Source organism: Canis lupus, chromosome 24 (genome assembly GCF_011100685.1).
Source record: "Canis lupus familiaris isolate Mischka breed German Shepherd chromosome 24, alternate assembly UU_Cfam_GSD_1.0, whole genome shotgun sequence".
Classification (NCBI taxonomy): domain Eukaryota; kingdom Metazoa; phylum Chordata; class Mammalia; order Carnivora; family Canidae; genus Canis; species Canis lupus.
In genome coordinates, this window is record NC_049245.1 from 8,486,299 (window position 1) to 8,509,743 (window position 23,445).

The window sequence follows — 23,445 nt, forward strand, 5'->3', positions numbered from 1 at the left end:
AGTTTAAAGACAGATATAAGTCTGGAAATAATCAATAATCTGCTTGCTCTCAGGGTGGTATCAATTAGCCATATCACAAAGGTGTCAAAAAGAAAAAAAAAAAATGACCGGTATTTGTAAACACAGATACATCTAATCTTGGAAAGGGAAATCACCTTTAATACTCAGGTTTTCTAACTTAGAGGGAGAACTGTTTGAAACACTGTGGTACACAAAGGACTTTATTTGACACAAGTACACATCTCAAGTGAGAGAAAGGGGCCATTTGGCACATGATTTGACTCTTTCACACAAAGTAAAAACAGAAGAAAAAGAAAAAAGAAAAGAAGAAAAGAAAAGAAAAGAAAGAAAAGAAAAGGGAAGAGAAGAGAAGAAAAGAAAAGAAAAGAAAAGAAAAGAGAAAAAAGAAAGAGGGAGGGAGAGAAAAAGAAGAAAGAAAGAAAGAAAGAAAGAAAGAAAGAAAGAAAGAAAAGTGAGAAGTCATTGAAAGAAAACATTAAATAGTATACAGTTGATATACTTTCACTAGAACCCTCTGAGAAATATAGAATGTAGTATTATAATGTTTATAAAGAAAAAAATATCATTTAAATATATTACACTTAATAGAAAATCTCAGATTTAAATATTCTTTAAAGTAATCTTTAAAATATAACACACCATCTCTCCACTCACACATATCCATAGGAAATTCATTCTCACACAATATGTTTATACGAAGCCCAACAAGTATCCTACAAATTGTGTTATATTTTTTTAGTCACGTTTTCGCCACTGAAAAAAAAGAAAAACAAAAACTTGCTTCACTTTTATATAAAAGGTATTCACAGACCCAGGCAGTATCAAAGAAGCAGATGAATAGAATAAACAATTAATTGGTGTCCCAATTTCCAGATCAATGAACACTTTAACAGTGCAATGAAACCCTTTACCTCCACCTGCTAACCCCTGAAGATTATGTGATTAAAAAATCTGTGCCTTTAACCAGCTTCTCTCTCAGTATTTTTATTCCACACAACACCACTCAGTTGGCTAAATGACTAGGCAACAAGGTCAATCAAATGCAATACTTCTCTCTATTCAAATATAATGGAAATTTTGACCATTCCACATTCAAAGAGCAAATACATTCTCACACTGACAACCACATTCCATTGGCTTTTCCTGAAAGCAAAGTGTGACAGATGCCTTGGCTGTAATTGCCAATCAGCCTTTACATGGCAGCTGAAAACACAATACATCACTTTGATCTCCTTTGCTCTAAACACATCCACAATCAAGAAACCTGAACAAGGAATAAGAAATTGGCATCATTTCCAGAAGCTGTCACTCCATGGCAGTTAAATACTATAATGTATATTTTGTTCATATTTTTATTTCTCTGTTTCAGAGATGCTCTATCGAAGACCTGAACAAAAATCACCTACACTTATATATTATACATATAAATTTGAAGAAATATTTGGAATACATATATTAATGCTAAGTACAAAATCTGAATATAAGCACATTTAATTAAATATCACCACTACCATTTCCTTTTCCACTTAACACTTTGGAATAAAACAATATACGTGTGCCTATCTGATTTTGAAATAGTGCTCAAAAAAGTTGTACTCACATTTTGCAGGCAGGTCATAGCCACATGTGATTTTTGCATGTCCAGTTTCACAGCCGTTCAGGTTACGACATTCAGCCAGTAAACAGGGGCCAGCTGCTCTGTGAATACAGCCATCCACTAGGAGAGACAGAGAGAGAGAGAGAGAAAAAAAAGTTAGCTCATATTTGTTCTTTCGGAAGTAAATGTAAAACCCAAGACAGGAAGAGAAAAGGAACTCAATTTGTTCCTCTTGAAAATCACTTTAGCCTCATGGAAGAAAACCTATGTTGTCCAATCCTTCAAACACTGTTTCCTTGTGTGTGTGTGTGTGTGTGTGTGTGTGTGTGTGTGTGTGTGTTGAGCAGAGACAGTAGGGTTATAGAAGACATGTAGTGTGCTGGTAAACATTAAACAAGAGTTTCTTTTGGGATGGAGGAATCCCTGATTTGTAGCATTTTCCAATACCAAATGTGTAAATATCCAATATCCAATATCAAACTATCAGCTCAATGTCACTGAACAGAGTGTGAAACAAAAGCTAACAATTCTGTCTCACAAGCTGGTAAGTATTGCCTCCAACATACCACAGGTTAAAGAAGAAAAAGGTCAAGAAGGAAGTAAGAACAGCACTCTAAAACATCTGTACTCACCTCAAAATAGAGTAGAATTAATTAGCCATTCAAAAAAGAACCAGACCTCTGAGTTCCTTCTCCCCCAATAGGATGACACAGAGTTGTGTTTCTGCAGGGTATCTGACAGGGCATAGATGATGGGCAAGGGTAGTTTAGTTCTTAGTAAACACCCAGAAAACCACCCTCACTCACCCGAAGGGACTAAGCCAAGAACTCCGGCTGCTCTTGCCTTACCTCCACTAAAGGAACAGCTTTCTGCCTTTCACCAATCAAGTCTCATCAGTCCTCTGACCTCTCATCCCCCCCTCCCCACCGCCTTCACATCTGGCCTACACAGTGAGACTTGCCTTTTGAAAACACAAATCTTTTTTTTTTTTTTAAGATTTTATTTATTTATCCATGAGAAACACAGAGAGAGAGAGAGAGAGGCAGAGACACAGGCGGAAGGAGAAGCAAGCTCCATGCAGGGAGCCCGACATGGGACTTGATCCCAGGTCTCCAGTATCAGGCCCTGGGCTGAAGGCGACACTAAACCACTGAGCCACCCAGGCTGCCCTGAAAACACAAATCTGATGCTGTGGGAAATTAAAACTTTATATGACTGGATGGAGCGGGTATGAGTGCACAGAGGGAAGGCTCAAAGATCATATGCATATAAATTAGGAAATTGAAAACATGGGTTCTTAGTTGCTGTTGAATCAGCTTCTTGACTGAAAGGAAATGCAAGACTGCTAAATGAAGGTAAAGAGATAAAGAGGGGGAGAGTAATAGTAAGTGGGGGTATGAAAATAAACCAGGGTATAAGAGGTCAGAAGATGCCCCCCTCTCTCCATAGTCCACACACCATGTAATTGATCCAGAGAATCTTCAACATTCCAATGCATATTCTTTCACTGTTCAGTAATACACATACTCACATATACAATTTGTCTCTTAAAAAAAAAAGCTTGATAAATTTTGTTCAAACTCTTTCACTAGCAATTATACTTTCTTTTAAAAAAAATTATTCTGTCCGGGCACCTGCGTGGCTCAGTGGTTGAGCATCTGCCTTTGGCTCAGGGAGTGATCCCAAGGTCCAGAGATGGAGTCCCACATCAGGCTCCCCACGGCAAGCCTGCTTCTCCCTCTGCCTGTGTCTCTGCCTCTCTCTGTGTCTCTCATGAATAAATAAATAAAATTTTTTAAAACAAAATTTATTCTGTGGAATAATTAACACAAGTGTAAAAGCTATAAGAATGTCAAAGTTGTTTATAATAATGGAAACTTGAACCTACTCAGATGGAGAGCTAGTTAGATAAAGTCCACCAGTGCAATCCTATTATGCAGCTGTTAAAAAGAATGGGCCAACTCTATATGTAAATAGTCTTAAACATGGAAAGATTTCTAAGTGAAATGTCAGGTTTAAAAGAGTATGTAAATCATATAGCCACAATTTTGCTTACAAAGTTATACATATACACACTTAGATACATTTATGTATACACACATATATGTACCACAAAGATACATCAAAATATAAAAAGTGATTATGAGATGGGAAACAAGAGTGAGACTATTGGGAAAAGTCCTAACTTATGTTTGAATTTTTTTTTACAAGATCTTCAAGAGAAGTGTTTTGAATTGAACATTTTTTTCTTGGCAAAGAGATAATTAGTTACTTAGTTTGAAATGGATAATTAAATAGGATTTGCTAGTGTACTTAATCATATGCTGTCAAATATTGTCTGCATTATTTAGATTGCAGTATAATGCAGTTTGTGGATATCTAATTCTCAAAATCTTCATGTTATACCAGCATTCATGAACAGAGCAATGAAAGAATGGCTGAAGAGCTATCTAATAATAATGACTTCAGCTTAAATTCTTGAGTGTATCTATATGCCAGCCACTATACTGAGGCTAACCTTACCAGCAGATACTGATTTTATTGTCTTCATTTTATGAAGCTTAGAAAAAGCTAGTAACCTACCAATATTCACAAAATATTGGCAATGTGATTCAAAACCTCAGGTTTGTCTGATGTAGCAACCATACCTTTACCCACTATAATTCACTGTCTTCAGGACTGAATCCAGGTAGTCTTACCTGAATCCCTACATGTGGCCTGTTGAACCATCATAATATGCTGTTTTTCAGTTCTCATCAATTCTGCTTATGAATTATAAAGGTCACACAATCATATGCACAGATTTCAAATGTGCAGTTTTGATGAGTTCTAAGAAATGTATATACTCATGCAATCATGACACCAATAAAGATGCAGAATGTTTCCATCAATCCAAAATGTTCTCTTGTGCCCTTTCCATCCAATTTCTCTTCTAATGCCACACAGAGAGCCCCTTTTCTGATTCTGATCACTCTGGCTAAGTTTTGCCTATTACATAACTTCAAACTTCATATAAGAGATGCAGAGTAGGGACTAGCTTCTTTCAGTCAGCTTATTTTTGAGATTCATCTGTGTTGTTGCATACAATAATACTTCATTCCTCTTTATTCCTGAGTAATATTCCCCTGTTGAAAAATACCATAACTTCTTATCTACTCATCTATGAATAGCAGTGGCATATTTACAGTTTTTAGCTATTGTGAATAAATTTGCATGGTTGTACAAGTCCTTTTGTGGCTTTATGTTTTCATTCCTATTGCACATATAACTATGAATGAAATTGCTGGGTCAGCATATATTTTACTTTATAAAGAACTAATACCAGTTTTCCTAAGTGATTATACCAATTTATATATACCTCCAGAAAAGTTTGAGGGTTCAAGTTTTGATAATGTTTTGGTGTTGTCAGCCTTTTTAATTTTAGCAATTTCAATGGAAATAGAGGGGTATCTCACTGTGATTTCAATTTGCAATTCCCTGATGATTAATGATGTTAAGTATCTTGCCAAGTGCTTATTGGTCATTCATATATATTCTTTTTGGAAGTGTCTGCTCATCTTTTGCTAATTTTTATTATCTTTTTTATTACTGAGTTGTGTTAAATCTGCTGTTAGTTCTATCCAATTTTTCTTTTTAATTTCAGAGATTTATTTTTTAGATATTAAGATTTTCATTTGGTTTTTTGGTTCTTTTACTTATAGTTTTCAGAACACTCCTGAATTTTCCCCTCTCCTCACCCTCTTTTCACCGAAATGCCTTCACAGATTCTGGATTGTGGTTTGAACATCCTATCTGCCAATTCCAATACCTGTGTTAGCTATGAATTTGTTTATATTAACTGATTTTTCCCATGACTCTGGGTCACATTTTCTTGTTTCTTTGCATGTCCAGTAATTACTAATGACATGTAAACATTGTAAATAGGTTGTAAAGGCTTTAAATTATCTTCCTCCAAACAGCACTGAAGTTTGCTCTGGCAAACAATTAAATTACTGCCAGGTAATATAGTGGCTTATATATAGGCTTTGTTAAGGTAGGTTTAGTCTAGTTTTTCCTTTACTTTTAGGATATGGTCTTTTCTCCTAAAGCATGAGCATTCCAGAACTTCAATGGAAAACTCAAGATGTTTGTCATATCCCTCTAACTCGGGGGAACTAAAATTCTAAATTCTATTATCACTGAAGTGAGAAACTGAATGTTCTGCTCTGTTCTTTCAGCCTTCTAGTTCTTGTTTTCTTCCTGGGTTCCTTGGACTCTTTATCTGTACATGTACAGTTTAAGATTAGACCTTTAATATATAGATTAGACCTTCATATATAGATTTGGGGACTCCCTCCTCTGTGACTTTCTCTCTTCAGGAATTCTAATCTCAATTCCTAGTTATTCTGACAACACTGAGTTCAGTCCTGCGATTCCTAAAGTCAATAAAACTACAGTTTTTTGTTTTGTTTGAGCCCTATCAGCCACTTCCTATATGGGACCTGGAGAGCCCTTAGGGTCAAAGCCATTTAAAATGCGGATTTCACCAAGTGTGGTTTCCTTCTTTTGAAGGTTGAATCCTTTTTAGTTTCAGCTTGTGTTTAGATGCTCTCTAGTGCCAATAAATAGTTTCTGTCGTTGCTTTTATATTTTATCAAGAATTTTAAATTACTATTAATAGGAAGTCTACTCTGATACAAGCTAGTCTGTCATTAAAACCTGGAAGGAAACACATAGCATTTTCTCTTGGCTATGCTATCATATTATTTTAGAGCTATATGTGGCCCTTGGAAAAGAGCACCAAAGAAAAAGAAATGGCATTATCTATTGTATCCATTCTGTAACTTAAAGTGGGTTGTTGTGTCTTTGAAAGAAAATATAAATAAATAAATTAAGTAAGTAAGTCTCCATATGTACAAATACAGTATAAGGTTTTAAAATTCTCTAACCTAAAAACAAAAAAAAAAATTCTCTAACCTATTGTCAGTTCTTTTCCTAGACTTCTTTTTCCTAAAAGGCAAATCTGACTTTACCATTTCCATACAAAGTAATGTTTGCAATTCCCCATATCTCACATTATAAAACCTTTAATTACAAATTATGGTCTTTTAGACCCTTCACAAACGTGGTTCCAACTTAACTGTCCAACTTCACACTCTCACTCCCTTGGCATCATCTACTTTGATACATCTAAATCGTCACCATTTGTTAAACACAACAACACTTTCTTTACAAAGTACTCTCTACCCAGAATATCCAGCCACCCCTCATTTCCTGTTTAGCAAGGTCCTTCTCCTTATTCAACTTCTAGTTCCAATGTTTCCTCCTATAAAAAGCCATTCACAACATTTACAGGACGCAATAATGCCTTTTTACATACCCATATTCTGGCTTGTACTCTTATTTTCATACTTATAAATTGTTTTATAGCTATTTTATAAACATATCAGACTGGTTATATGCTAAAAAGTCTCTCTCCTTCTTTAGTCATTTAGCTCCTTGAGGGTGGCTAATTCTTTTATATTCCTAGTTTTTTTTTTGTTTTTGTTTTTGTTTTTTTAAGATTTTATTGCTTATTGGAAAAGCAAACAAGCAGGAGGGAGCTGCGGAAGGAGAGAGAGGCAGGCCCCCTGCTGTGCAGGGAGCCCAACACTGGGTTCAATCCCAGGACCCCAAGATTACAACCTGAGCGGAAGGCAGATGCTTAACTGACTGAGCCACCCATCTTAATAACTGACTTTTTGTAAGTGCTTAATACAGTTGAACTAAATGCATCTAAATTTAAGAGGAAAACTAGTATAGCTTTTTTTTCCTTTTTTTAAATAATAATGAGGAAGTAGGCTAGTCAAATCCAAAGAACCAGAAATGAAAAAGCAAAGTTAAATACACAGTCACCATGTTGTGGTCACAAATCTAGTGATGAGTTTCCATTAAAAGTGTTAACAGGGGGATCCCTGGGTGGCGCAGCGGTTTAGCTCCTGCCTTTGGCCCAGGGCGCGATCCTGGAGACCTGGGATCGAGTCCCACATCGAGCTCCCGGTGCATGGAGCCTGCTTCTCCCTCTGCCTGTGTCTCTGCCTCTCTCTCTCTCTCTCTCTCTCTCTCTCTGTGACTATCATAAAAAAAAAAAAAAAGTGTTAACAGTTCACAGAATCTGAAAATTCACCCATTTCCCTCAGGTCTGAGGCAGCCCACTAAAAAATATGCTCCTTTACCTTCCCTTTGGGTCAGCCTACAAGGCAACTGGCTGAGTAGTAGCAAGATGTGAGATTTCAACACAGTAGCACTTTTTCCATTTCTGTCACTCCCAGTCTCCGGGTAGGAGGGGATAGAGGACCAACAGTCAACACTTACACTGCCACAGAAGATACTCAGACTGACCCAAAATATCTAACCCAATTACAACTAAAATACAAAACCAAAATCAACCAATCAAAAATCCCAAGACCAGAAATCCAAATGAGAAATGAAAGATGACCACAATTTTCCAGAGAGCAATAGGATTACTGATGTCTCTCATCCTATAAAAGAACTATTCACATAGGAAAAAAGAAAAGATGACTAAGCTCCATAAATAAATGTGTTCACTGAAGTCTACTTATTTTTCTTTCTGATTATATAGATAGAAATCAATTTCCAGCATCTCTGTAGTTATATGAGGTCATGAGTTTGAATTCTGTTCAAAGGAGTATCAGCAAAAATGATGTAACTACATTTATGTACAATCCCTAAAAATCCTGTACACAGTTCTCCATATCGTCTTCTGTTATCTGTAGGCTGCATGCAGAGGATCCATTGGAAGACTCTAGGAGATGGTTCAGCAACTAAACAGAAAGTGCCCGAATCCTTAAATGACTGTGTGGAACAGAGCTCCACCTCACCCCACTTCCTATAGTGTACTGTCACTACCATGATAGACAAAGCTTTATAATGTAAAGCCACTGAGATTGTGGGATGTTTGTAATCAGTAGTTACCTTGACTAATACTTTTCCTTCTATTATAAATACTCCAATGATAATTTTCATTCAGCTTCATTACTGCTATATTTTATTTTTATTTATTTATTTATTTTAATTTTTTTATTTGTTTATGATAGTCACACAGAGAGAGAGAGAGAGAGAGGCAGAGGGAGAAGCAGGCTCCATGCACCGGGACCCCGACGTGGGATTCGATCCCAGGTCCCCAGGATCGCGCCCTGGGCCAAAGGCAGGCGCCAAACCGCTGCGCCACCCAGGGATCCCCATATTTTTTAAAGTTTTATGCAAAAAATTTCAGATTTTACTACTTGAATGAACATATTATCTTAGCCAAGTTAATTTCCTTAAGTATGCCTTAGATTTCTTAATTACGCTAAACACTGAGGACTATGAACACCAAAGCCAGACTGTCCTCTTCATTCAAATAGTTGTTCCTCTTGCTTTGTGATTGAAACCAGACTAATAGAAGATGAAAGCTGAGGACTGCCTAAAAAAAACTGTCTGTGATATGATCAGCTAGTAACGGAGTGAACACTGAGGTCACTCATTAAGCTACTCTTCATCAGGGCTAAGAGGAGTCTGCTACAACTTCTTCCAAAAAAACGGGTTATCTGCTGTACTGACACACCGCCATTTACCATCCTGATAGCAAGGCCAAAGGGTTTACAGGTAGATGGTTAACTAAGGCAAAGGTCTTTAACTCCTGGCATATTTCCTCCAGTTATCCAACAACACCTAAATCCTGAAGACTTCAGCCTATTATACAATTTTGGTTAGGTTTCCTTACATCATAGTGTAAAGAATTAGACTGTCTCCAGATGGGGTAGAAAGATGGGTTTTGGTTGTGCTTGAGGGGGGGTAATTATTTTTTACTTCTGTCAGTAATACCTTGGGGTGTAGAGTTTGAGTATGTTTTTATAGGATTGTCTTAACCACTATTTGAATAATTAAAATAAAGACAAAAAGATGGGACATGAAACCGCATCAGTTTTTCTGACCTATGATTCATTTTACCCCATACATTCTAATCTGCCTTTCTGGCCTTCCTCAGGTAAAGCTCTCCATTTTATACACAGATGAACAAATTGACCCTGAAAATAAGAAAGAGAAATCAAGCCACAAAGCACTGAACAGGAATCCATCAGATATAGTAGACCAGTAAATATGAGCTAGCAAAAAAAGAACCAGGGAAGATGTCTAAACATGTGTTTTGAAAAATACTAAACATATTATTTAGCAAAATCCAGTTATTTTATAAATTAGCTCTATGAGCTCTCTGTCTTACAAAGACACATTTTTAAACAGTTTTTAGCAAGGGGTATTTCGAAGTTCTTCAATCTATACATATTCATTTAATCTTCTTTTGTAAATAAAAGGCAATAACTTAATCTAAAAGCAGCCACATGAATCACATTAGCTTGAAAAATAAGAGACTCTCTCACTGAATGTATCTTTTAGAAGCCCAAGAGAATACAACCGAGTTCTTTCCAAATCAAATCAACATAAATTTATTAAACAAATACCTTGCACAAAGCATTCTGCAAGAAGCTGTGAAAAAATCAAATAATGATAATAATATGTCACATCTTTTGAGGATTTACTATGTGCTTTCTGGTATGCTAAGTGACTTGCAAGCTTCCCCTGTATAAGAGGCAGTGCTGCAAAGTGGAAAGAGGATGGGTCTAGAATCAAAAGGCAAAGGTTTGTGTCCCAGTGCCACCATTTAACTTCCCATACTTTGATTTTCTCATCTGCAAAACATGGGCCCTCCATAGGACCTCTCTTCAAAATCATAGGGTTTTTGTGAGCAAATGAGTTATTACATGACAACCACTTTGATTAATGTTTGGCATGTAGCAAGATGTAGTAAATGTTGGTTATGTCATTACATTTAATCATCATAAACTTTTTTACAGGTAGGAACTATCAGGATGACTACTTAACAAAGGAGAGGATGTTAAGGAGTTAGTGCAAGATCACATAGAAGCTGGGTCAGAATCCAAGTTTGCTTGAACTTAATCTATATTCTTAATCCTTATTCTCTCTTCTTATCTCCATTAATGCAGATAAGTATAGTCATGGTCTCTTCCCTTGGGAGGCAAGTGAATAGGACAGAAAGGCTTAGGAACCATATTTTCACTGAAATAAAAAGTAGTTGGCAATATAAAGAATATCTTAGTTATGGAAATACATCTTTAATAGATCAAAAAATTAAAGGAATATGTCACATGTTAACGTGTTACATTTCATAAAAATCCTTTGACAAAATTACAACGTATTTCATTCTCAAAACAATCTTACAAGGTAGTCCTGAACTTTATTACTTTTCCCATTTTATAGCTGAAGAAACTCAACCAATGCAAGAGAAAATGTCTCTGGTCATCCACCTGTTAAGTGGCAGATATGAATTCAAGGCTTATCGCTCTTGAAGTATTGTCAATACAACCTGGGAAGCCTGAAAAAAAAAAGTGGATTCCTAGACCCAACCTCAAATCTAGAGGATCAGTCTCTCTCGCAGTGGGACCCCAGAATCTGCATTTAATAATCTCAGATAATATGGATGCACATTACCAACTGAGAACTTTCAGCATTCCTCCTCTAACTACCTTGTTTTCTTGACAAACCTGCAAAGAGTGGTGAGTGGTTGGGTCTGTGGCAAGTAATCTGAGAATTCACTAGATGCACAAATTCACAAGTAATGGCTCTACCAAATCAGAGGATCCCCTTTAAATTTAATTACAGCTTCACTCCCCCATGAGTCCTAATCAAATACTGAAAGAAACCCTGCCCTTAACAGCTTACTATTAGAGCAAGCAATATTAACTGGAACTAGAAATGAACTCTAGTAGCAAGTAGGATTTTTAAATGCTATTTCACTCAAAGATAGATACAGTAATCATGAAATTCCTTGGGCATAAAGAGGTCCTTGGTGTATGGTTTCCAAAGTAAGGTTACAAGACATCCATACAGGGGATGGAAGAATATATTCAATCTTTTCTTGATATTTATATTTTTTTAAAAAGATAAGAATGAAGTTCAAGTTTACTAATATTTAACACAGAGATTGACAATAGTACCTGTAACTAATTTATAAGTAAACACATAAAATTTAAAAGTACATGCTCAAAAATTTAGTACTGAGAAAGGTACTAAATTAAAGTACACAATTAAAAAACAAATTAAAGTCAGTAGACAAAGTGATGAACAGGGCTCTAAAATCAAACTGCCAGACTCTATCACTTAGAGTTTCTACATCTATATAATGGGTATAATATTATTATCTACCTTCCAAGGTTCTTATTCTAATTAAATATGGTTACATTTGTATAGTGCTTACCCTGTATAGTGCTGTATAAGTGCTCAAAGAATGTTACTGTGGTAGATATTTCTACTAGTGCAATTGCTGCACATAAAATTGCAACAATTATTCCCATTTTTGCATCCATGCTCTTGGAAATGTGACTCTGCAGCTCTTTCCATCAAGAAATAGAATCTGTTTCCCCACACCCTAAATCTAGATTGCTATTATAATTTGCTTTGGCCAACAGAATGAGACAAAAGTAATCCTGTGGTAGTTCTAGGCCAGAGGCCTTTCACAGTTTTGCTCAGCAATCATATAAATAAGCCCAGGCCAGCCTGCTGAACAGAAAGACAAGCTATCCCAGCTGAGGCCATCCTAGACTAGTTGATACTCAACTTTCCTAGCAACTGACCACAAACATATTTGTTAGAATTGTCTATGAGAAGAACTGTCCAGCTTATTGGTGAAACCATAGAATTGTGAGTTATAGAAATAGTTGTTTTGAGCCAACAAACTTTGGGGGCGATCTGTTTCACAGAAAGGCCACCATTATCAGAAAAAAATACAAAGCCATAACCCACTCTCAAGTGATGATACAAAGGAAAAAGTTTGAATAGCTGTCCTAAACTCTTAGGAAAGAAAAACAATATAGCTGAAGTAATCAGGTGAATGGTTGATTTCATTAGAGGTCACCTGTAGCCTGCACAGAAGATTTATGTGTCAGGTAGTAAATCGCATCAGTGTTCCCTCTAGGGAGGAGAAGAAATATCTGTTAGATAAAGCAATACAGTGACAAGGAGATCCACATCTTGAAGCTTCACAGATTCAAGGAATTAAGCTATCTGAAACAGCCTTGGGCTGACTTAAAATTTAACTTCTGTTATGAGCCTCCTGAGTTTGCTGGTCAATTTGACTATTAGATCTTGGCTGTGATCCCAGTAGAAAATTATGAATTTAAGAGAATAAAAACTGACACGTTTCTTAGCTCAGGAACCTGGAGCAATTTTCAGCCAAGGGTCACACACCTAGCTTTCTTTATCTCTAAAAGTTTAGGGACCAATCTTTAAAAATTAGGAAATACTTCTATCTCCTAGATTCTAAGACCTTGCTAATTGTGCAGATACCCAAGATGACCTGTGTGAGTGTATCTCATTGTTAAACTTGAATTCCCAAGTGAGGATAAAAGAGTATGTCTCAGAAACAAACAGACTTTCCAAAATTTTTCTTGGGAAAAAATATGAATCAATGACTTCTAACTCATCATTAGGTTTGAGATTGAGAAAGTCAAGTTGATTAAAATCCTATTCATATTATAATAAAGATATATTTAGTCAATGCTAACTTCATGGTAAACACATTACTTAAGATCTATCACATGCATTTCCTTCCACATACCTAAGTTCACTCTTAAAAAAAAAAAAAATCCTTGACCAAAGAAAATGTCATTATGACATAGATTACTTGTTGTCTATCCATTATCAATTCTTTTATTCCCTACTAGCAGAATCCCTATATTGATGGGAGAAGCTATATGCTCAACTAAAAACCTGGATCATTTTTACCAGCAGCTCTTTAAAAAATGAAAAAGATATGCATGAACAACTTAAATGGAAAGGGATGCCATTAAGTGCATTTCCAAGAAATCTCATTATAGAAGGTTTACTTACACAGTAGATGTATGTATGTATGTATGTATGTATCTGTCTATCTATCATCTATCTATCTATCTATCTATCTATCTATCTATCTATCTATCTATCTATATTATCTACTGCTACTACTATGAGGCTTTCTTACTGTTCTACTGCTAGTGTCTTTCTTATTGTTCTCCTTTGAGACTTAAACTTCGTGGCCTGATTTCAGTAGTCACCTACTAAGAATGAACATGAAGGCTACACTCTGGTATGGAAGAAAGAATAGCTGGTAGGTGCCTGAATCTGTGATGGCATCTGTTGATGTCACAGTAGGACTACTTTTCATTCAATGGGAGACAATGGTTTTTGTTAATGAGCATATGTCTTGTGCAAGCCACTATTTGGTGTAAGAATGGGATTTCTGTAACTTGGAACCTAATGCCATCTTTAATGTTGTAGACATGCATTTTAATTTAGCTGAGACATGTTCCTTGAAGTTCTGGATGACTAATGTCTCTTTCATTACAGAAGTATTAATTACCAAGAAAATAATGTTCTGAGCTGACAAAACATTGGAAAGGGAACAGGAGGCAAAACTCCCAACTAATCAATGAAGGGGGCCAGGGCAGTGCTGACCACAACACTAAAGAACGAATGGCAGCTAGAAGAACCAAAATGTTCCAGTCAAACAGACATGTGACCTTAAGATATTTCATCAGCTGTCACTGAGGAGAGATATTTCCATCAGCAATGAGGCTGGATTTACTCAAGGTAGGTGCTACTAAAGAATCCAGAGAAGAGAACAAGAATCATAGTTCTCTGGAAGTCCACAGAAACAGTTTGATGTAGGGTAAATTTGCCATCGGAGATGACAGGGATTTTCAAGCAAATGATATATTATCTGGTATCTCAAAAACTCTGTAATAAACCCCATTTCTTCTTCTTTTTTTAATTTGGCAAGTTTACTTTGGAAGAAAAAAATATCCAACTCAGCTCTTATTCAAGGGCAACTGCATTCCTCTAATCCAAGCAGAGACCCTTCACAAAAGAAATATGAAAAGGCAGGTCTTAACACTATACCCCTTGAAAGAATAACTCCTCAAAATAATCTTCAAATCTGATGTTAATAGAGTCTAAGCATTAATAGAATGTTGACCTTAAGTAAGGAAGAAATAGTAACTGTGGTCCTGGAGCAGCAGGATAATAGATCTGCTTCTAGAGTGTGGTTTTGCCTGGGTTAAAGGCATAGATTGTGCCCCTATTTCCAGATAGGTCTTCTGAATAGAGAGTAGGTCAAACAGAAATGCAGTGCCAGAGAGACCTCTCTCTTTCCAAGAAATAAAAAATGAGTCAACTTACATACTGCCTCTTGTATCAGAAACTTCCCAGTGGCTGGGGACAACACTAGGGATGATGTAGGTCAATGTTAACAGATGCTTCTAAGACAACCTCATTTGTTTTATCAAAAAATGAGACCTATGGAGAAAAGTAATCTTCCCTCAAGGAATTCAGCTTTTAAATTTCAATCGTGTCATAGAATCTTCTCCCCTTATTTTCTTCCTACATAGAAGTAAATATGTCACTTTGAGGTTCATACTCCCATCTGCTTCAGGAAATACTAATGGTTTCAAGTGAGATGATAAAGGATTAAAAATCTTTAGGACAAAAAAAGAAAATATCTTTGAACTTTCAAGTGGTTTTCTGAAGGAAAATGATAAAAGACTATCTGTATATGTGTTTTTGCAAAAATGTAAAATCTTGACATACACAAAAGAGAATCTTTGTTTTGGTAAATTAAACTATTTGCCATTCACTCTGCTTGAGTATTATAAGGACTAATATATATCTCAATATATCTGTAGGTCTAGAGAAGAGATAAATAATAAGCAGCCCTTTCCTCCAAAGTCCACACATGAAGATGGCATTTATTGCCCCAATCCAAATATCAACTTTCTCTTCTCCCATTATTTATTTTCAAAAAGAGCTTTGAGGGATAATCTTATGTGAAGAAAAAATTTAGGAGTAAAAAAACATTGTGACCATTCTGTCAAGCAATAAAATTATTCTTTCTTTTCAACTTTTTTTGGATTAAAGGAAAAGTTGAACACTCATTAAAAACTAATTTCTAGAAAAGGCTTGGCTCTTTTTTTTTAAATAGGAAAAATCCAATCAATGTACTTTATAGTAGTTTAAAATTCACATGTAATCCCCTTATTTCTTTCTAGTAAAAACTGCAATATATGTGTGCCTCTGTGAATGAAGATTTTCCTTAACAATTCTAAACTCTAATGGGAATATACAAGCAAAAATTCTCAAGGAAAAATAAAAGAAAAAAGTGCCACATATCAAATGAAATTTTGCATTAAAAAACAATATTTAATCTAAAATGATACAAGAACAGAATAGAATGGTGTCATATGTAATTTCTATAACAAAAAGTTCATTCCCATGTACATATTTAAAATATTTCTAAAAAAAATACATTGAGACCGTTTTTTCCAGAATATGTTTTGAAAGAAAGAAAGAAAAAAAGTAAAAGAAAGAAAGAAAGAGAAAAAGTAAAAGAAAGAAAGAAAAGAAAGAAAGAAGAAAGAAAGAAAGAAGAAAGTCACGAAGAGAAAAAGACTAAGAAAGGGACAGAGAAAGAAAGGTAAAGGAATGAAAGAAAGAAGAAAGAAGGAAAGAAAGAAAGAAAGACAGAAAGAAAGAAGAAAGAAAGAAGTAAAAAGTAACAAGAAGACCAATAAGAAAGAAAGAAAGAAGAAGAAAGAAAGAGAAGAAGAAAGAAGAAAAGAAAGAAAGAAAGAACGAAAAAAGAGAAGAAAGAAAGAAAGAAAGAAAGAAAGAAAGAAAGAAAGAAAGAAAGAAAGAAAGAAAGAAAGAAAGAATTATTTCTTTTGGGAATAAAAGTAGCAATTTGCCAAGTGGAACCTGAAGGAGGGTCCTAGTGTTAATCTGACCTGCAGGTGGGCATTCAATCCCCCAATTACAGGTCTGTTGTATTTTAATGCCAGTTAAGTTCCCCATATCCAGACCCTCAAAGGTGCCCTCCTCCTACAAGGTTGCTGCCAAAGGAAAATACATTTCTGGAAGCAAATGGAGCAAAACTTTCCATTTGTTTTCCTTTTCCCATGCAGGCCTCGTCGAAAGTTCTTGTTTTATGGCCTCTTCTAGACAAAGTCCTTCTAAACCTATGTGTTCCCTCTCCAAAACACTGGAGCTTTCTCACCAGAATGGCAAGTGAATGTGAAGAAAACTTCACAAAGTTTTCTGCTAGAGGAAGTTCTATTTGATAAGAACTTTTGATTCACATGTTCACCCACTAAAAATTTAAAAATGCAGGGCTGGACAACTAGTGCTGGCTGTGGGAGGGAGTAAATGGATTCCTCTGTGCCAATAAAGAAAGTTTTGTTCATTCTTCAAATTCATAGAAAAGAGATTTCAGGGAGGAGAAAGACATGGTTTGGATACTCCTGCAGCTCATCAAAATGCCTATTTTCTTTTTCCCCACTAGAAACATTTTGCCCCATCTAAAATGCTTTTGGGAGAAGTTAAAATAAGGCACATGTTGCTTTCCTCCACAAAGGAGCCCTGTATTTTAACATAGCACATGCATCCAACACCTCAAACGGTTTTGAAGAAAGCTGTGTTTATTATGTGGGCTTATGAAATAAAAAGTACAAACTTTCTCATCCTGGAAAAATATGCAATGAAATTTACAGCCAAAATAAGGAAGCTGTGCATAATGTAACACTTGGCAAGAATTTTAATCAGTGGATTGGCAAGGCTGGATGCAATACCTCAGCTCCTTTCAGACATGTCTGAGTTTTCTTAATTTAAATACCACACACTGGGTCCGAGGAGACCATTCAGGAGACATTGTCCTTTCTGCAGGAATGCTGATGAGCAATACAAGTGAACCAAGAAAGGAGCACTGTTGATGTGATAACGGTTTCAACTTCTGGGAAGGGAAGATGGCGAGAGATAGACACGCTGTTATTGTACAGCAAAATAACACAGATTGACATTATGATAAGGCATTCCAGCCACATTACTTTAAGCAGGTAGAGATGCTTCCAGGTATCAGCCTGACTCAGTTTGGCTCTAAAGGGCACAATTCTGGACTTTGTCAGGAGTTTTCATGTAGGATTGTTGTTTTCCCAACTGGAAAACAGCAGAACTATCCAGTAGCCCTCAATTCCTGAGCAGCCTAACAGCAATTCAAATGAGTTGAAAGTCAGGTCACATAATGTGGACCCAAACTGGACCATCTCAGAAAGAGTTATAATGTGATGAAAAGCTCCAGAGAACCTATTAAATCCACCGTCCTTGTCAGGATGGAACAAGAGCAATCCTGCCTCCACAGCCACTATTTTTAAAGGGCCCACTAAGAAAACATTTCAACCCTCTGCCATCTGGCACAATGCTCTAGGAATTAGTATCCAATATATCTCATGAAATGTCAGGAACCAAAATATTAAGAAGACTTAAAAGTTAAATGATAGAAATGTAAAGTATACAGTGTTTAGACTTAACTGTATCACATGTATGGAGTCTTTTTCTTAAAAAAAATCTTTGAAAATATTGCATGTCCTTAAATTTGCAAATGAAGCAAGGTATGGAAACACAAGATGTTTAAAAATGTTCTGCAATGAATCAGAACCATAGAAGATATATGAAGGACTGGGAGGACAATTCACTCCACTACATAGGAATCAAAGGTCAAGGGACACAGAAAGCTCCCAACCCTTTGTAAACTTTCCTGCTAAGAATATTTTCAGAAATTAATTCAGAAATATGATCTATTTAGAGAAAATGCTGATTACTTTTATGCTACTGTATTTCTTACTAGGCAATAAAGAATTTATATGTTATAAATATTAGGAACAAGTTATGATCTGGGGGATTACTCTGCTATAAGTTTTGTAAAACTAGAAATTAAAGTGAATACAGTTTGGGACACCATTACTTCATTGTTACTGCTGCACATTTGGCTCCTAAATCTCAATGAGAAGAGCAGAAAGCTGAAATCTTGGCAGGGCTGGGCAACCACACCTCATGGATTTTGTTCACAGTCTGTTTTAATATGGGCCCCGTAGAAAAGGAATCTACTTTTTTTTTTTTGAAGGACATTTAGGAGGACATATTTTTCTTTTAGCAAATAGCATAATGACAATCTTGATAGTTTCCATTGACAATGATTTTTGGAACTGATGAAAAATAAACCCAGTTTATTACCAGAGGGCTGAAGAAAATGGTACTTCCAAATTCATATGGAGTACCTGATACCTAATAACACATGGAGAATGTAAAGGGAAGTGTTTTTGAATGGAGAGATAAAAATGCCCTGGAGAATTTGATGACCAGGCCTAATGGCTGTGGGAGAAAACAAAATTCAAAGGGTGGATATAAATAAGTTAATTATACTAGGAAAGATGGCTTGAGGGGTAAAAAAATAATAATAAACTAATTTAGGAGCATAAAAATTATTTCAGTATGATTGATATTAGGTAAGAGTGCTTGACAATTAAAGAAAAAAAGAGTGAGACTTGAGTAATATAAAATCAGCAGGCTTAATATTTGTGGGAACTAGGCATTTCCAACTAAGGAGAAAGCAAAAAATATAACCAATTGGAAAAAGGAAAAAAGAAAGAAGATAGTTACTACTTTTATATGTCAATTTCTTTATCAAAGTAATGCTTAAATTATGTGATTCATTAAGTGAAGTCTTAGCACTCTTTTTAAAATTGTTTCTAATTCTATGTAAGCCTACCTCCCCCACTCTTCATCCATACTGCAGTTAAAAATAAATAAGTAAACTGTTCTTAATATCTTAACTGGTAATTCCCTCCTAAATTTTCACCCAGTTCATTCTGGCCACTAAGATCAGTAAGATGCTGTCCAATCAGTTATTTTTCTATTACCTCATTTATTCCTTTTTTTTTTTTTAACTCAGTGAAGACTCCTCAGACACCTACCATGTGCCAGGTACTACTCAGCATTGTGGATAGAAATATAAAGAAGCCTTGCCTTTAACAAAATGGCATCAGAGTTACATGTCATAATTGAGATATTTAGTTGCAATGGAATATTACTTAGTCATAAAAAAGAATGAGTTCTTGCCAACTGTGACAATAGGGTGTTATGCTAATTAAAATAAGTCAGACAGAGAAAGATAAATACCATACAATTTCACTTGTATGTGGAATCTGTAATACAGAACAAACAAACCCAACCAACTAATCAAAAACCAGACTCTTAAATAGAACAAACTGGTGATTCCAGAGGGGAAGTACGTGGGAGTATGGGTGAAATAAATAAAGGGGATTAATAAGTACAAAGTTCCAGTTATAACAGGAGCAAGTCACAGAGATGAAAAGTATAGCATAGAGAATGTAGTCATTAATACTGTAATTACGTTGTATGGTGACAGATGGGGACTACACTTATCATGGTGAGCACTGAGTAATGTAAAGAATTGTTGAATCAGTATGTTGTACATTTGAAACCAATATAACACTGTATAATAATTATGCTTTCATTAAAAAAATAAAATATCTAGCAAAGTTCTTTGCCCTTATATATCTGAGGATTTGTCAGTATTTCTCTGCTCCACTGCAGTCAGCACAGTCTGCCATGCAGGTGAAATCCTAACATTGTCTTTATGTGACTTCTCTCAGCCATGCCGGTATCCATTTGTTATCCCTCTAACTTTGGACAGGTTTTGTGAAAAAGGCACAAGTTCCAGATTCATAAAAAATGGGCAAATTTTTTATTCACCACTATTATTCAGGATGCTGAGGAACCTAGTTAGCTCCTTTGAGCCTGTCTTCTTATTTGTAAAATGAAAATAATAATTCTTATCTTTAAGAGTGTTTCTCAAGATTAGCTTGGCTCAAGCATGTAAAGTACTTCAGACATGGTAATGTTCATTAAATGGAGTGATGTAATCACTATTAGGTTCATCTTTTATTTTATTTATTTATTTATTTTTTAATATCAGGGTGCTCTTGCAGAGGTATTGGTTTGGAGGGGAATTGAAAAGGGTCAAGAGGTGGCCTTGGTCCCAAGTCAGGATGATCACTTTATAGGTATTACAATTCTAGAACAGTGAGACACATCTCGCCTTCCTGCAGACAACCATGTGTTGACAACAGTCTAAAAAGTTCCATAGTGAATCTTGCAATGTTATTATATGCCTAACCCAAAGGGAAAAAAGGCAAAGGTTATTATACAAGCAAAGATGATTTTTTCTTTCAAAGAGGATGCCATGTTCCTCACCCAGCCTTCTGAAAAAGTTGTCATGTGAAATTATTTCACATTCTTTTCAGCCCACTCAAAGCGCATAAGGGCTTTCTGAAACATAGGTCTAGTAAATATGCCTGAATGTCAGGATTTTGGCTGTAACAGTGGAATTAGGAAGGACTCCAGTTTTATCTTTCTGTGCTCTTCCTGATTAATGAGCCAGAACCCTGGTATTTGATGAGCATGTGAAAAATACAATGTTTTCTTCTTTATCTATTGTTATTTTTAAAAACCAACAATTATCTAATTCTCATCCTTAGTAATGAACAAGAAGCATTTAAAAAGGAAAAATGTATTGCCCAGCAGCAGATAAAAAAAAGACAATACTATATGCAATAAATGCCTTAATTAGGTCTTGAACATATAATCTATACTTTAGAACTAGAAAATCAGAAGAGTTATAGTACATTAAAGAGTCGATCTATTGATAAAAATAGATAGCCATCAAGCCTTTCCTGTTAATGATAATAAAACACAAAGTAGTAGAGAAAAAGTCTTCTAAGTGTTTCCTTTAGTCAAAACCAAAATTGTTTACTCAAAATGTTATATGATCAAGAGTTTTTATAAATTATTTAATTATTATACTAAATGTCATGACATATAGAATCAAACTAAATACCATGATATAAAGAATCTGAGAAACACTGCAGCAATTAATGCCTATCTACATATTGCATGGTCTTTTTATTTTTTATTTTTTGATTATTTTTTGTATGGTCTTTTTAAATAACTTACTACATTTGTATAATTTATTACAAGGTGCCAACTTGATGCTCTATCTTTCATAAATGTTCCAGTCTGTATTTTCCCAAAGAAAGGATACCCACCCCCCTTCACAACCACATTACAACCCTCCAAGCCAGGAAATTGATATTGGTACCATACTACTATTCTATTTGAATTTTGTCATTTGCCCCAGCAATGTCCTTTTTTGCTTTCTGTCTGGGTCAGAATTCAATCCAGTGTAAGTGTATTTAAACCCTACGTAGAGTTGAAAGATTTATGAAAGAAGATTTCTTATTAGAATAATTGTTATTCATAACTATTTATTTTTTTAATATTATTTTAAGCTTCTTTGCCTCCAGATGGGGAACCAAGTATTGAAAGTAGATACTTCCATAACACCTGGAAACAAATTACTAAAAACAGAGAAGAAGGAAATTTGTTTTTGAAGGGATTGAGATGATCAATCTGCTTTCATTGCTTGAATTCATGCATTTGTTAGCAAAACATGTGAATATTTTATATTTCTATTGTTTCTGAGTTTCTGAAGAAAATGTATTTTAAAAACATGTATTTAAAGTTGTGATCTCAACTTCAACTGGGCAATATTACACATACTATGTGCTCAGCAGAGTGTCAAATAAAATATGTATTTTGAGAAACACTAAATTAGCAAGCAAGTTAAATATCTTCAGGAAAATATAACAAATATTTTTGAAGAATAGCGATTAACATATATATGAGTAGGTTTAAAGCTATTACTTATAGTTTGACTATAAAGTCAACATCTTGAAAGCCTTCTGTGACAAGTTATTTATTTACTTTGATAACGGAATATGGACTTTTCTCTAGAAAAGCACAGGCTCAACTATCTAGCAAGGATCTCAATACTTTCCCGTAAGTAAAGTATGACATCTACATGTGGCAAACTCACTTAATCCTGAATGCAATTCTAGACGAGTAGAAGGGCAAGAGGTTAAACCACTGCTGTATTTATCAATATGCTTTTAAACCAATGAGTGGATCAAGTAACATACAGAATGAATGGGAATTAAATGTAATTAAAATCACTGTCTCCACAGACAGGGAAGGTTATAACCTTTATTCTCTAACTAAGTCTCCTCCCCTCATATGCCTCTAAGAGTAATAAATAAAAGAACCCAAGATTTTTGAAAGTTTTTTTTTAAGATGTTATATTTAGTTTATTTTTTTAAATCTGGGATTAAAAATACAAAGCAAAAGTGTATAAGAAGGTTATTGGAAGAGAAACACCAAGAGAAATGGCTGAAATTGTGATGGCATATTTTATTTGACTTTATATATACTGTTTGATTTATTTTAAGGAACTCTGTCTTAATGAAGCAAATTTGTCAGAAATGAATACAGTCCCAGAGGGGAGAGCAGAATTTCTCAGTCTCTGAGCATACTGGTGCTCAGCATTTGTCCACCAGACCTCTTTTTTTCCAATGGTGTATTAGTCAACACAAAACTTTTTTGGGGGGGTTGTAACCTGGAGCTTAGGCATGAGGGTAGAGTTGAGGATTTAGAGAACAAAAAAATAATGAACATTTTTCAAGTGTAATTAAGTGATTTGCAAATCCCTAGGGAGTCAGCATTCCTTGTACTAAGTTCTACTACAATTAGAACTGAACTATAATAAGAACCAAACAATCACTTGCTGACTGCTGAGTGAAAGACACCTCAGAGGACACAGACGAGAATGCCTGCCTCTGGCAGGTGAGACAGACATCACTACACTGCTATAAGATACTGAGAAGGGCAAGGTGAATATAGATTAATGAATTACTACTTCAACGTGATTCTTTTAAGAAGGTTCTTTTTCCTAATTATATATAAATAAATACATAACTTGTAGAAAAGGTGGAGAATACAAAAAATAAAAATAA

The 23,445-nt window shown here is 35.3% G+C and overlaps 1 protein-coding gene and 1 long non-coding RNA gene across 5 annotated transcripts in view; one reads left to right on the top strand and one right to left on the bottom strand.

Moving 5' to 3' along the window:
* The window catches only part of LOC111092044, an 84,790-nt gene extending 68,924 nt beyond the window's left edge, over window positions 1-15,866 (top strand). The window contains exons 3-5 of the long non-coding RNA XR_005377552.1: window positions 10,916-11,211; window positions 14,039-14,281; window positions 15,736-15,866. This is a non-coding gene — a long non-coding RNA (uncharacterized LOC111092044). The remainder of the gene's footprint in view (window positions 1-10,915; window positions 11,212-14,038; window positions 14,282-15,735) is intronic.
* Window positions 1-23,445, bottom strand: part of MACROD2 (mono-ADP ribosylhydrolase 2) — a 2,007,046-nt gene that overhangs the window by 1,358,221 nt on the left and 625,380 nt on the right. For all 4 annotated transcript variants that reach the window (XM_038571576.1, XM_038571577.1, XM_038571579.1 and 1 more), the window contains one exon: window positions 1,622-1,738. In XM_038571576.1, the coding sequence (XP_038427504.1) occupies window positions 1,622-1,738 (117 nt within the window). The remainder of the gene's footprint in view (window positions 1-1,621; window positions 1,739-23,445) is intronic.